The following is a 13,342-nucleotide window of genomic DNA, read 5'->3' as shown; positions in this document are numbered from 1 at the left end:
TCTATTCCCTTGAGACTCTCAATTTACCAGTACTCTTGTGTCCGTTGTCTCAGGTGCTCATTAGTAGACTCCCTAGTTGCCTTTTAAGTTGTGTTCGCTGACCAGTCACTGGGCAGATTTCATTGGGTGACAGATAATTTGCACGTATACTCAGCAAATGCCTTGTGCTTTTTCCTTCTGACAGTTACAGTAGTTCTGCTCTCCATCTGTTCCCTCATTAACATTTCACTGAAAAAAACCTGAACCCTAACACTATTATTTTGAACACAAGAGGATTCTGACTAAGCTCTTAATACCAGCCAAGCACAAGGGAGTTATGCGAGTAAAGAATCATATCTAAAATAACCGTAACTTAAAGTGAATAAATCATAGCAACAGCAAAACTTGCCATAGTGATGTGAAACATAGCTTCCTCTTCTTCACTTCTTCTTTCAGTGAAATACCAGAAAAATCCTAGCAAGTGATCGCTATTTAAACTTTATAGGGGCATCCATTTTTATTGGCAAATAAGTAAATCAGCATATAAGCAAGTCAGCTCACATTGTTTGTCCATACTCAGATGAGTTTTCACATAATTAATGTTACATGCAGAATGCATCAAAATTAGAAGCATTGCGAAATAAGTTTTTGCAGCTAGTATTGTGCGTTCCCAATTCATCCATTGAAAGCCGTTATACAGGTAAAATGATATATTCGTAAAAAGCAGAGGACTATTAATCAAGTCCTGTCTGATCTGCCAGTCATCAACACTGCCAGTATTAGTACTGATGCCATGATCAGCTGATCACAAAGCAGAACCACTACATGGCAGACAGGAACTTGTCATTTTCAACTTTTCATTTTCATTTTGTCCAGCTGAACCACCTTGCTGCAGCAGAGTACTGAAATGTCCAGCAACCTTCTTTACACATCTATACACGTATGCAAACACATACATCCGTTTTTAACCACACCAATTTGAATACCTACCCTCCATTAGCTGTACAACCATCCCATCATCTCATGCCAATTTGCAATCTTGCACATTGCAACTGGGCTAATATTCCTATACATTAATTGCATTTAAAGTGATCAAAGCATGATAAAAGTTCCTTTGCATAACTCTTACATCTGAATCTACCTGATACTGCATTTATACACTAATGATACACATATAAGCTCTCTGTATCTGTTATGGACTCATTTATACTGGCCTACCACCTTAATCAACACAGTGAAACTCAGACAGGCACAACTGGACTTCCTCTTTTTGATCTATGGGATTTTAACAAAAATGGGCACTCTTGAGGAACTGAGCAACACAGTGGCAGAACTACAGCAGTCTCTCACACCACAGTGGTGTGATTATACACAGTACTGCAGTCTACATGCTGAGTGGCAGAGAAGATGCATGGGAGCAGGCCGGTGTGTAAGAGGTTCTGTTATTTTCACTGGTGGCTGATGAAGGCAAGGACATGGGAGTTCATGGAAAAAAATATTTCTGCACATTTATTTTAACACTTCGGGAAAAAACTTTGCTTAAAGTATGGTAGGCGTATGACAAACATGCATTTGCGCGCACACACAGACACACACACACACACACACACGTACATACATACACACAAGCATACACATACACACACACACGCATACATACATACATACACACAAGCATACACATACACACACAGTCCCCAAACACAGAGAGAGCAGAGACAGGCCATTCATGATTACCAGCCCTCCCTCCCTGTTAGAACAGTAACAGACACAGGCAATGAAAAATGTTATGGGTTGGAGTAGTTTGTCTTAGTATTTTTGATCCTTCGTGGTTTGGCAGAGCACAAGTATTTTCGAAAGGGGGGGGGGGGGGTTCCAGTGTATATAGAGGACGGGATTGTGTTTGGCGTCTGGAGAAAGAGAGTCCATCTTCACCATTCTCAAAATAGGCGCTTCTCATAACTGTAAGGCAAACACACACAAACGGTCTAATTAAAAATGATGGAAAACACAGAATTGCATATTCCCAGATCGGACCACAATTAGCTTTGTGGATAAACCAACTGGCCTTCAGGACTGTCCTTTTAAACCAGTGTATCTCAATCCCTTGGACAATATGGGCCACATTTCCCAACCAGAATGTGTTGCGTGTGTGGGCCACAATGAATAATGAGAAATCAGGACATAAACCCACAGAAATGCCTGCAGAGTGAAAATAATAATCATTGCATGTATGGTGCTCTAAATTTCAATCACTGACATGTTAATTGCTTTCATATATACAGTACAGCCAAAAGTATTAGGCCACCTGTGGTTAAAAACCTGTGGTTAATTTATGCACAATTATTTAATAACAAACCAAAATACATTTTTTATTTCTGCCTACAGAAACACAAAATGATTTTTTCTTAGAAATAATCTTAGATATGACTTTCCTCAAAATAGCCTCCTTTGGCTATAATTACAATTAAACTAATTACAGAAAGTCTATCCAATCATTTTTTTAATGGGGGGGGGGGGGGGGGGGTAGGGGGGAGAAGTAGGGGTAGTTAAATTTACTGAATCTACCTTTTTTAGTTTTTTTTTTTTTTTTTACGACAAGTAGCCAAATACCATTGACCTCTGGAAGTAAAATAGGCACTATTTGGATAAGAACTGGATAAGCTGGATAAGAACTCTTAACTCTTAACATATCATGAATAGGACTGCCAATTCAATTGGTTCAGTTCCTATCAGGGATGATGGTGGTGATGATGATACAGTTTTCAAGGTAACTGAAAATGGGGCGGGGGGGTAAAATAATTTGTTTTAATTAGCTCTCTCCTCAACAGAAACCGTTACTGCTCTTCAACTGAGGAAAATGGTAGAAATGTAGCCAAAAAGGCAACTGATAATTGAATAACTCAGGTGAGAGAGGTAGATGTGTACCTACCTGTGCAGACTGTGCACCCCTCCCTCCATCTGGGCTGAAGCTGTCCTCTTCTCAAACTTCAGATCTCCAGAGTACATCATGGCCCTGGGTAAGGAGAGTTCACTGTATTACCCTGGGTGTCTTTTTCAATACCCTGTGCAATCACTTTTTTGTTTTTTTACATCTGCAGTGTTCACTCAGCCATAAGAAAAACATGTACACTTACTTTTTCCAAATGTATAAATGAGAAAATGATACAATGTGAACATGAACACCTTTAAAATTACACAATTCAAAAATTAACAAGAGCGCTGAAAGATTAAGGGGTGTGGTCCTCCTGCAATGATCTTTCACAAATTCAGCTTTGACAAACAGCCCACTACAAAAACTCACAAGCATTTAGTTAGCTGGCTAGCAGAACATGGAGAACCAGACCCAGTTTTTTTTTCTTTTTGCATCCTCTTTGTTTAATTGATACAAATTTGTAGCGTTGGCGTTTTTGCCAAAACAAACCAGGGAAACGTCCTTAATTGCCTAATCACATTCAATTTAAGGCATGTGACCTTAACCAATAAGGAAGATTTCCCCAATTGCCGCATACTTGTAAATTGAATGTTCCTGTAAATTGTCTGTAGCTTAAAAGCACCAATGGATATGCCGTAACAATAATGCCATTTCAATTTTTTTTTACTAAAGAACAGTGCCTTGATTTTTTTCTGTTATCACTTAGTTGAGGAAGCTATTGATATAGCAAGTCAGTTTGTAATCACACCTACTAAATTCTCAATGTCAAAAACCAAATTAGACCACTTGCTAGTCAATTAATTTAATTAGCCCCATCTGATAGCAAGGTCATGTCACACCATCTTTCTGAACCTTGGCGACATTTCACTTCTCTGCCTGTAATGGCACAGTATAATGTTATCCCACTCACTTAGCCAGTTATTCCATCTGAGCAGCAACGTGTTCCTCACAGCTGTAATTTTACTATTAAATTACTCTCACTTCTGACATGTCAACCAGCTATAATGCCAGCAATAATACCAATGGTTCACTCAGTCCTTGTAAAGTGATAAGCAGGTACATTAACATATTCATATAATGAACTGGCTTTGCCACACTGCTGACTGGCGGAAAATATTTGTATTTCCCTTGCCTCGAGCTCCAACAGTTCAGCACAAAGTATTTCTCTTGAATGCCAATGAATCATTATGCATTCTACATTAGTTACAGCACAGATATTTTGCACATGATACGTATTATCCAGACAGATTTACATTATTCTTTACATACAATCCATTTATACAGCTGGATATTACATGGCAAGTAGCATAAAATTGTGAAAAAACATATTACTGGTGAAAGTGAATCAAGCTATAGAATGTTTAGATTACTACCACAATAAATATATAGATGTGCATTTTACAAAGTACGGTGAACTCTTCCATTAAGTGCAAAACTTCTGTATGTAGGAGAAGTATGCATGCTAATGCATACTTAATGAACCTGTGCTGCCGTGTGTTCTAGAAGACGGGGTGTTTATGCCATTGTATGCGCACGTGCCTCTGTAGCGCCACCACATGCACACAGTCTGCTCCGCAGCCATGTTATGGGTGTGCTCCGGCGCCCTTCTGTGCAATAAACAGCCGTTGCAAATGTAAATACCTGAGCTGGGTGAGGCTCTTGGCTCCAATGTCTTGACAGGAGTGCTGAATTCCCACCAGCAGGTAGGGGACAAACTTGTGAATGGATCCTTTATCCTGCACCGCACCAGACACGCCCTGCGCCACGCGAATTTTATCGCACTCACTAGGGCCGGATGGGGAGAGGCACAGCCAAGAGCCGGGAGGGGAGAGGGGGTTGGGGGAAGAAGGACAATTTACATGGAGCGGATGCATAAATTCTCATTTTTTACCCCTGAAGTTGAAACACTCTCTGTGGTCATAAATTCTTTTAAACGTGTAATGATCAAAATAAGAGATGGATTAAATGTTCCACTGGTGTGTATTTTCCCAATAAACATACTCTAGCTAAAGTAGCAGAAAATATTATGAGTGCAAAGGCCTGTAATGCACTCCGCACGTCCACAATGTTATACCACCAGTAAAAACAAAAACACATCCAAACACCACCAACAGATAATGCACACCGTGTCTGTATGCACTTACTGATGATAATGTGTGTGAGTGTGCATGTAACATGTACATGTAATATGTATGTGTGCTCCGTACACATATATGCATGTATGTGCAGGTATGTGTACTTATTTGCGAGTGTGTATGTGTGGGTGCATGTGCAGGTAAGTGTGTGCGCAGGTGTTTTTGCATTTGTGAGTGCATGTGTAAGGCTGTAGTAGTACCTGAAGTAGCGGGTCTGAGAGCCCAGGTTCTTGTCCATAGCATCCACTGAGCCCATTCCACGATACTTCTTCAGCCTGATCCCATCAGAGAAGAAATACTCCCCTGGTGCTTCACTGGTGGCAGCCAGGAGGGAGCCCATCATCACTGACAGGGAGGAGAAGAAAAGTTCACATATCTAGGATACACTTCAAATACATTTATTCTTAGCAAGAGAGGTGCATTCAATAAATGGCTGTCTGACAAGAGGCTGAATGACTACTCGACTCCCTTTGGCCCAAAATATCTCCTAGTGCATGTGTGTGTGCTTGTGTGTGTGTGTGTGTGCACGTGTGTGTACGTGCATGTACGTGTGTGTATGCATGTGTGTGTGCGTCTGTACCTGTCGAGGCTCCGAGAGCCAGTGCCTTGGCAACGTGTCCAACAGTTTGGATGCCTCCATCAGCAATGACTGGGATTCCAAATCGTCTTGCATACTCGGACACTTTGTACACTGCAGTGGCCTGAGGACGTCCACATGCCAGCACTGAGAGACAGGGACGGGGAGAAGGAAAGAGCAAGAAACCCTAAGCCCACACAGACATAACCATAAACCATACAAAACAAGCAGCATACACCCTGCAGTATCTCTCCATGCACTGAACTTGGACCTAAAACAAGGTAAAATCTCATTTATATGCAGCACAATATTCATTGAGCGTAATAAATTAAACTTAAGTGGAGATTATGCAATCATATTACCAAACAAAGTACATTTCCAGTTGATTGACTGATTGATTTTTGCCATTACATGATTAATTTAATCTGTTCAAGTTTTCTTTTATATTCCTGTTAATTACAATTATTATATTCAAATCAATATTGTGCATTCTTGTATGAGAAAAACACAGGCCTTATCTTTCAGCTAGTTCTCAGTAGGGTCTCTACGTCGTTTATAAATAGTAAATTCCACAGGCAAGTAAATGAGAAAAGGAAAGAAACCCAAAATGAAACCCCTGTTCAAAGAGGGGCATATTTTTCTTTTACATAGCAGAAACTGTAAAAGAAAAACATGTAAATGAAAAATGCAAGATAAGAGATATAATCTATAAGGTCATGGTGCCCTCTGGAGCAAAAGAAAGGTGCTTGTTATAGATAAAAATATATATATTTGGTATTTTTTTCACTGCACATCAAAGGAAGTAGAGCTGTTCAGCAACATTTTCCCATGGGATTTCAATCACAGACGCCAGCCTCTTTGTCTTGGTAGTATGTTTGTTTAGCCACAATTTTACACTGAAATCTCAAGCATTTACTTCAATTATACACCTGTTATGTACAAATACATAGACCTAAAAGGAGAGCGTCCATGAAAAAAATTTGTCATATAAGCTTTCCAAATCCTGTAGCTATATTAAGGAATGAAAACTACCAGGCTACTCAGAATTATTATGCTTCTTCTGTGATTAATTCAGCCTTTGATAACCGTTAGCTAGCTATCTAAAAATACTATAAAAATAATACAAAATTATATTATTATAAAAATAATATAAAACTCCAGGCTAAAAACACATCATTAGTAAATGTGTAGCAGCCAAGTGAAATGCATTAGTTAATATTTGTAATGTATTCAAATTTATCTCTCTTTCCAATTTTTAAGTTGCTATCCTGCCAGGATTTGTCTGAGTCAGCTCCAGTGTGTCATTTTCCTACATTACCATGAACTACTTTCATCACCCCGCTTTGTGAGAACATTAGCTAAAAGCAAATTTGGAGATCATAGCCACGCTCCCAATTCTCCACAAAGCCACGTTGTTGCATTCTGGACTACTGAGGCTGCCAACACGGCAGAAATCAGTATGTCATCTGGATAAATGATTGATTTCTCTCAGTAGGAGCATTGCAGAAAGGTGATTAGCAGGATTCAAGGCAAAATCCCTGACTTTTTGTCACTAATGGGCTGAAATTAATACCTGACACTTGTAGTTGGTGCTACAGCGAGTTGAAGATACACTCTCCTATTAAACTCCATTGTGCCTCCACTGTGGCTATATCATCCTGTGACATCACATTGTCGATAAAACTTGAGTTTAGAGAAGAAAACGGAAATATCACACAAAATAGGAAAACAGAACTTCCATTGCATTTTTCAACACCAATATGCAAATTCTAACAATGTCAAAGTGTTTTAGGCTGGAGTTTTCCTTCAAACAGAAATGTATAGAGTACAAATATGTGTAGGAATATACAACATCCATATACAATAAGAACAATAATGTCATATAATTTGTAGTTACAGATACACCTGAGGGCACCAATCCTTTTGAGCTTTGGAAGAGACCTAAAGGAGGCTAAATCTACGTACGGCATAAGTGAAGGAGTGAGGTGTTATTCAGGGCAAAGAGCTGTCACATGTTGTCATGGACGAGGTTAGTAGGAAAGAGGACAAGCATCCAAAACCTCAAAACCCCAGGCCAGCATCTACTTCTACAAAAATGCAGATCTGTTAACCAACCAATCAATGCAGCAGGCTGTGGGGGGGATGGACAAATACAGAAGTGAAGCCAATGGGAGCACTGCGCAGGGGACAGGTGGGAGGGACTTACTGCTGTATCCCGTAACAGTAGAAGGGGTTTTGGGGCTGTGGAGCTTAATATCAGGAGGAACAGAAGGGGGCACTAGAGAGGCAGAGACAGACAACGAGAGATGAAGGAAAGGAGAGAATGAGAGAGACACGGAAAGTAAGCAGGGGAAATTAAAAAAGGGAGCAAATAAATGAAGAAGAAAGAGCGCAACACAGAACGAGAGAACAAGAGAAAGAGAAATACCGTTTTAAAAAGTTTTATCCTCCACATAATGTGAGTGGCCAGATCATACTTTTCCCACTGAGGTGACTGGTAGAACCAGTATGCTGTTTTTGAGGGTGCTCAGTAAGAAATCTCCTGATAGGTGGATCATAAGAATGGAGACTACCTAGTAAAGAGAACTCCCCAGACTCGCTGCCGTTCCGTTGGGTGTGTCGTGGGCGGGAATGCCTGCAATTGGTCAGACTCACCTTCTTGTGTGATGCAGATAGAGCCACTGCCCATTCCAACACGGAGAGCATCCACGCCAGCATCTATGAGGTTTTTTGCCTGAGCCGCTGTGACCACTGAGAAAAACAGAAAGAATGTTGGAGCGGTAGCTACAGTATATGTGGGCCGGCTGGAGCAGTTAAGGACACAGAAGTCCAGCTGAGGGAAGGGTAGCAGGGCAGAATGCGGACTCTTACCATTGCCCCCGATGACCTGTAGCTGGGGGTATTTCTCCTTGATATACTTGATCATGTTGATCTGGAAGATTGAGTTCCCCTGAGAAGAATCCTGTGGAGAGACAGGTTGTTTTCGTGATGCCGCACTCGCACGTACACACAAATGCAGCCGCACACGCACGCGTACACATGAGCGCATGCGTGCACACCTACCAGCACCACCACATCCACACCGCTCTGCACCAGCAGGTCCAGGCGGTAGCGGTCGTCGGTGTGCGTCCCAATGGCGGCGCCACAGAGCAGCTGCTTGCGCGGGTCCTTGGAGGCAAGGGGGAAGTCGCGGTTCTTCTTCAAGTCCGTGCGTGCAATGATGGACACCAAGCAGCCCTCCTCATTCACAATGGGTAGCTTACCTGAGACGGGGCAACAAGTACACCATCAGATTAAAACCCATTGTGTGGGGGTTGCATCTCTTGTTACAGACCATTTCTCTCAATTTACTTTAAAAAAACAAACTAGTCAGAAAAAAATATTAAACGGTAATGTGTGTCATAATGGCTGCTAGCACAATGCAAAAGAGAGTGTGCTAGCAGCTCTCCCAGTTTTTCCAAGGCACAGCACATAGATTCTGATAAATGCTCAGTTCAGCATCTTTTAGACTTGGCATCTATAATTGTCAGTGTGTACGTGAACATATTTTACTTCTTAGTTCTTTGCTTTAAATTTACGGAGTCAGTACTCCGTTTCTCAGACTGAAAAAAAGTCATCAATGTGTGGTGAGATGATAAAAAATGTTTCTGAAGTTTTCATTCTTCTAACTACTAAATATAGATCTTTGTAAAATACAAATTATCAAGGAAACAACATTAATCAAAATGCAATGTAAAAAATAATAATAAAATAAAAACAGACAAAAAAATACTTAAATCAACAGATGGCAACATCAGCTTTATGTGTGTGTGTGTGTGTGTGTGTGTGTAATATTAAATAGAGCTCACAGCTCAGGCCATGAACACATCTCAACCTCCAGTATCAGAAGGGTCATTCTGGAATCTATCCAAAGGTCCACCTAAAACAGACCCTTCATAAATTTTACTCTCAGAGTGGACCTCAACCTCATGCTTTACTTGATGTACCCTCCTAGCCCAACACCCCCCTCCGCAGCCCCCAGCACACAGCACCCACCCCCCACCCTTCTCACCCTTCTTGCTACGCTGCAGGATCTCATTGGCCTCCTTCAGAGTGACTCCTGCTGGAGCCACAACCAGGTCCTCCAGTTTAGTCATTACCTGGAAGAGAGAGAAACCAACTCAGCATTCAAAATCGCTCCATTGGAATAGGAAAACACAGATATATCTGCCATTGCTACAAATGGACAACATAGTATCAGGAACAGAGAAGACACATTTGCACGAGCATCTATACTGCTGCAAGCAACAAATTCTGAGTTCAACAACCACTGAATTCATACTGGTGGCACTTTCAGACACAGAACAATTTTGCAATTTTAATGGGCAAAAAACGGCAGCAACTAACAAGTAGTGGCACATCAATGCCAGAGAAACACAGAATGTGTTCTTATCCATTGCACTTTGGCAACACTAAAAATATTGTGAACTTAAAACTAAACAAGGACCATTTAATCTTATTTGATTTTAAATTTCAGTACATTCTATTGTCACGTTTTCAGGCATTAGGGAGAAGCTCACAGGCACAGCATATCCTACCTCACTGAGTGGCAAGTCATGCTCCTCCTCCTTAAGGAAGTCGATGTCCCGGGAGGAGATTATGCCGACCAGGCGGCCGCCCATGCGGCCGTTGTCCGTGATGGGGATCCCGCAGAAGCCGTGCCTGGCTTTGGCCTGGAAGACGTCCCGCACCTGCTCCTTGGGGCTCATCACCACCGGGTCTGTGATGAAGCCCTGCTCATACCGCTGATGTGAGGAGAGGGTGGGGGGGGGGGGGGGGGGGGGGGGGGGGCAGGAGGTATTCTATTAAGCTCTGATATGCGCTAAAGGGGAAGATACTACCACTTAGAGGACTCAACGAGGGCAAGCAGTGGAGAACTGGCAGTGGCGCTCATAACAACACGCGACACACAGGCAGTACAACATAAACAAGGCAAATATGGCAGCTACAGGCTGGAGGAAAAACCATGGGAATAAGAGGTCAGTACACTATGTCAGAAAGTGAAAAATAATTTGGCATGAAAATAAGGTGGGAAGGAAGGGGACAGAGGAATTTGGAGGGGAACATGGAGAGTAGGAGAAGGGAAAACATTCAGAGAGGCACACAGATTACCTTGACTTTGCGAACTTCATTAGCCTGAAACTCTGGGGTACAATTGTGATGGATGAACCCAATACCTCCTGTAAGCTGAAATACAAAAAAAACATGCATATATAGAGGCTCATATCAGCGTGTGCGAGTGTACTGCCAGATCTGCATCACACCCCTTGACTCTTCTGTCAAACCCCTGATTCCAAACTGTCCTCACCGCCATTGCAATGGCCATCCCTGACTCAGTAACTGTATCCATGGGTGATGACACCAGAGGGGTCTTCATGGTGATTTGTTTGGTGAGCGCAGATGTCAAGTCCTGTGGAAATACCAGATAAATTCTCACCATAAATTTTAAAACAATGAAAAATTCAATCCATTATCATTCATAAGAACATACCAATTCAGAGAAAAATTACAAATTTGTATGTGTTGCACTGACAACAGCACACAGGACAGGTGTTGTTGGTTCATGTGTCTAGTAGCAGGGCAAAAGAGTCAGGACCCACTGCATTGACACTATGGAAAAAGAGCCTGGTGGTTCTATGACAGGCTGCTAAATGACTTGTGAAGAAGAGTGAGTGGCATTAAAGCTGTGTCCATACTCACCACCTGGTCTGCAGTGAAATCAATGTATCCAGGGAGGATAAGGAAGTCACTGCAACAGAGGGGAACAAGTGTGCACACATTCACAAAACACTTAACACTAAATAACAGTCAGTAAATTCACATTAGCACATGTAAAATTCTTTAAATTATTGGACAGTGCACCTGATCACACTGATGAAGTTACAAAAGACACATAACAGCAACATTCAGTTAAACTTTTCAGAACTTTGCATAATTGTAGCTAGCGTTCTGTGAGCTTTGCATGTTCATAACTGGCCTGCGGAGTTTGTTCCCTGCATACTCTAATTATGTAGTCACTGCCAATGTTAGCGCAGGCATGTACCGGCTTTTCCCTGTACATGGCACGCAGACATGTACCTATGAGAGCGCGCGCATTATCAGTGTGCAGAGCAGTACCAGTGTGCAGTGCACTGAGAACACATTCCAGAAGTCTCGAGTTTGCAGAATACGTTACTGCCAGACATTGCATTTTATTATTTTATAGCACCAAGTCTCGGGTGATGTCCTACCTAAAACGATATTCAGCACATCCGAGAGAGGATACAATTTAGCCAACTAACGTTACAAAAATACAAACAAGCATTTGATATTGCCCGTCTCTGCCCCGACTATGCCTAATGTGGAGCGCTTAACGAGGAGTTATAGGTTGGGTTTCAAATACTTGCACTGTGCTGATCAAGTTACAAATGCCTCCGCATGATAGCGAACTCTCTGGAAACAACGGTTACAGTACAAGTGTCAACGCGACAAGGCCACGAGTACCATGGCTGAAACGAATTGATATCGACAAACTAACAGTTAACAAACTAACTTACTTGTATGTGAGGCCATCTCCGCAATTGAACAGCTGTTGTCCGGTCAGTCCATCTTCGGGCACATAGCCTGTCTGCCCACTGATAAGGTAGTCCGCCATGGCAAGCGTCTCCGTAGTAATTCGCAATAACTGCTCTTTATTTCCTCGAGTTGGTCAACAACACTGCCAAATACCGAGAACTTTCTCCGTTAGCTGCACTCCGACAGCAACCACCAGACGACTGTTCGACTAATACCCGTCACTGTGTATAGCGCGCCTGTTTCACACGGTTTGCCCTCACCCTTTCTGTCTGTACGCTAAGTTAAAACGATTTCCAGACAGCAGGACAAGATGTCCTAATTTTAAGAAGCGATATATCTTGTGGTCTTATCTGGGTTACCAATTACTGCGTGCTCTGTCCTTGTCGCTATCAGCACTGTCAACACGTGTTTCGCAGAACACCCTTTTCCGCTGGGATAACGCTCTGAACCCCAGTACTGCGTCATTTCCATATCCTACGGAGGATGCAGTGTGGAGCTCGTGGAGCTCTATGGTCGAGAGTGCCAATTCAGTGATTTTTTTTTTGTCCGCGAGTCCACGAATCAGAAATTATCTATTTTGTTCAGTCTAAATACTTTTCAGTATTTTATTTGTAACGCTCTGGTGGCCAAGAAAATATTCTGATAAAAATAATCTAAAAGTAATGCTTTTTGTGAAAATGATTTTAAATGACTCCAACGCCATTCTGCACTCTTTGCGGAATACCCAGGTTCTTTTTGAATAGTCATGTAAATGTTCATAGTTAAGACTGCTTGTCTCAACGCCTGCCCGGAAAATTCCCCAACCGATTACAATCGCATCTTCAATAAACATTTCCATCTTCTCACTTCGTCCACCATCTTTGGCAGTGCACTAGCGTTATTTGGCCGCGAGGGGACAGGCGGACATCTGTTAGCACAATGTGACCTAGAGAAGCGCTGTGGAAAGCATTATCTATGTCTTCGAGACACTGTGGTACATATTAAGGACCGCATTGGAGATCCTGCATGGGCCGAGCGTCGGCTGTTGCTCTATAGCACGAGGTCTGTAAATATTGCTCATTCTGCAGGCTTATCATATCATCAAAACTGATACTAAAGAAGATATGTTAAATTCCTTTATAG

At 42.0% G+C, this 13,342-nt stretch overlaps 1 protein-coding gene across 2 annotated transcripts; it reads right to left on the bottom strand.

Moving 5' to 3' along the window:
* Positions 1-481: 481 nt before the first annotated feature.
* impdh2 (IMP (inosine 5'-monophosphate) dehydrogenase 2) lies at positions 482-12,679 on the bottom strand. 2 transcript variants are annotated; one of them, XM_035383585.1, is made up of 15 exons: positions 12,202-12,679; positions 11,366-11,414; positions 10,974-11,075; positions 10,778-10,852; positions 10,204-10,410; positions 9,678-9,765; positions 8,690-8,889; positions 8,498-8,588; positions 8,282-8,377; positions 7,833-7,904; positions 5,630-5,773; positions 5,250-5,394; positions 4,556-4,699; positions 2,912-2,995; positions 482-1,941 (listed from the first exon to the last, which is right to left on the bottom strand). In XM_035383585.1, exons 1-15 carry the CDS (start codon positions 12,297-12,299, stop codon positions 1,920-1,922), a joined length of 1,617 nt encoding a protein of 538 aa, XP_035239476.1. In that variant the 5' UTR covers positions 12,300-12,679; the 3' UTR covers positions 482-1,919. The 2 variants fall into 2 exon arrangements, with proteins under 2 accessions (XP_035239476.1, XP_035239477.1); XM_035383586.1 differs by lacking the exon at positions 7,833-7,904 and having other exon boundaries at positions 1,770-1,941; positions 12,202-12,677.
* Between the last annotated feature and the right edge of the window lie 663 nt (positions 12,680-13,342).

Source organism: Anguilla anguilla, chromosome 11 (genome assembly GCF_013347855.1).
Source record: "Anguilla anguilla isolate fAngAng1 chromosome 11, fAngAng1.pri, whole genome shotgun sequence".
Lineage (NCBI taxonomy): Eukaryota > Metazoa > Chordata > Actinopteri > Anguilliformes > Anguillidae > Anguilla > Anguilla anguilla.
The sequence above is the reverse complement of the archived record's forward strand: the minus strand, read 5'-3'. Positions and strand labels throughout refer to the sequence as shown.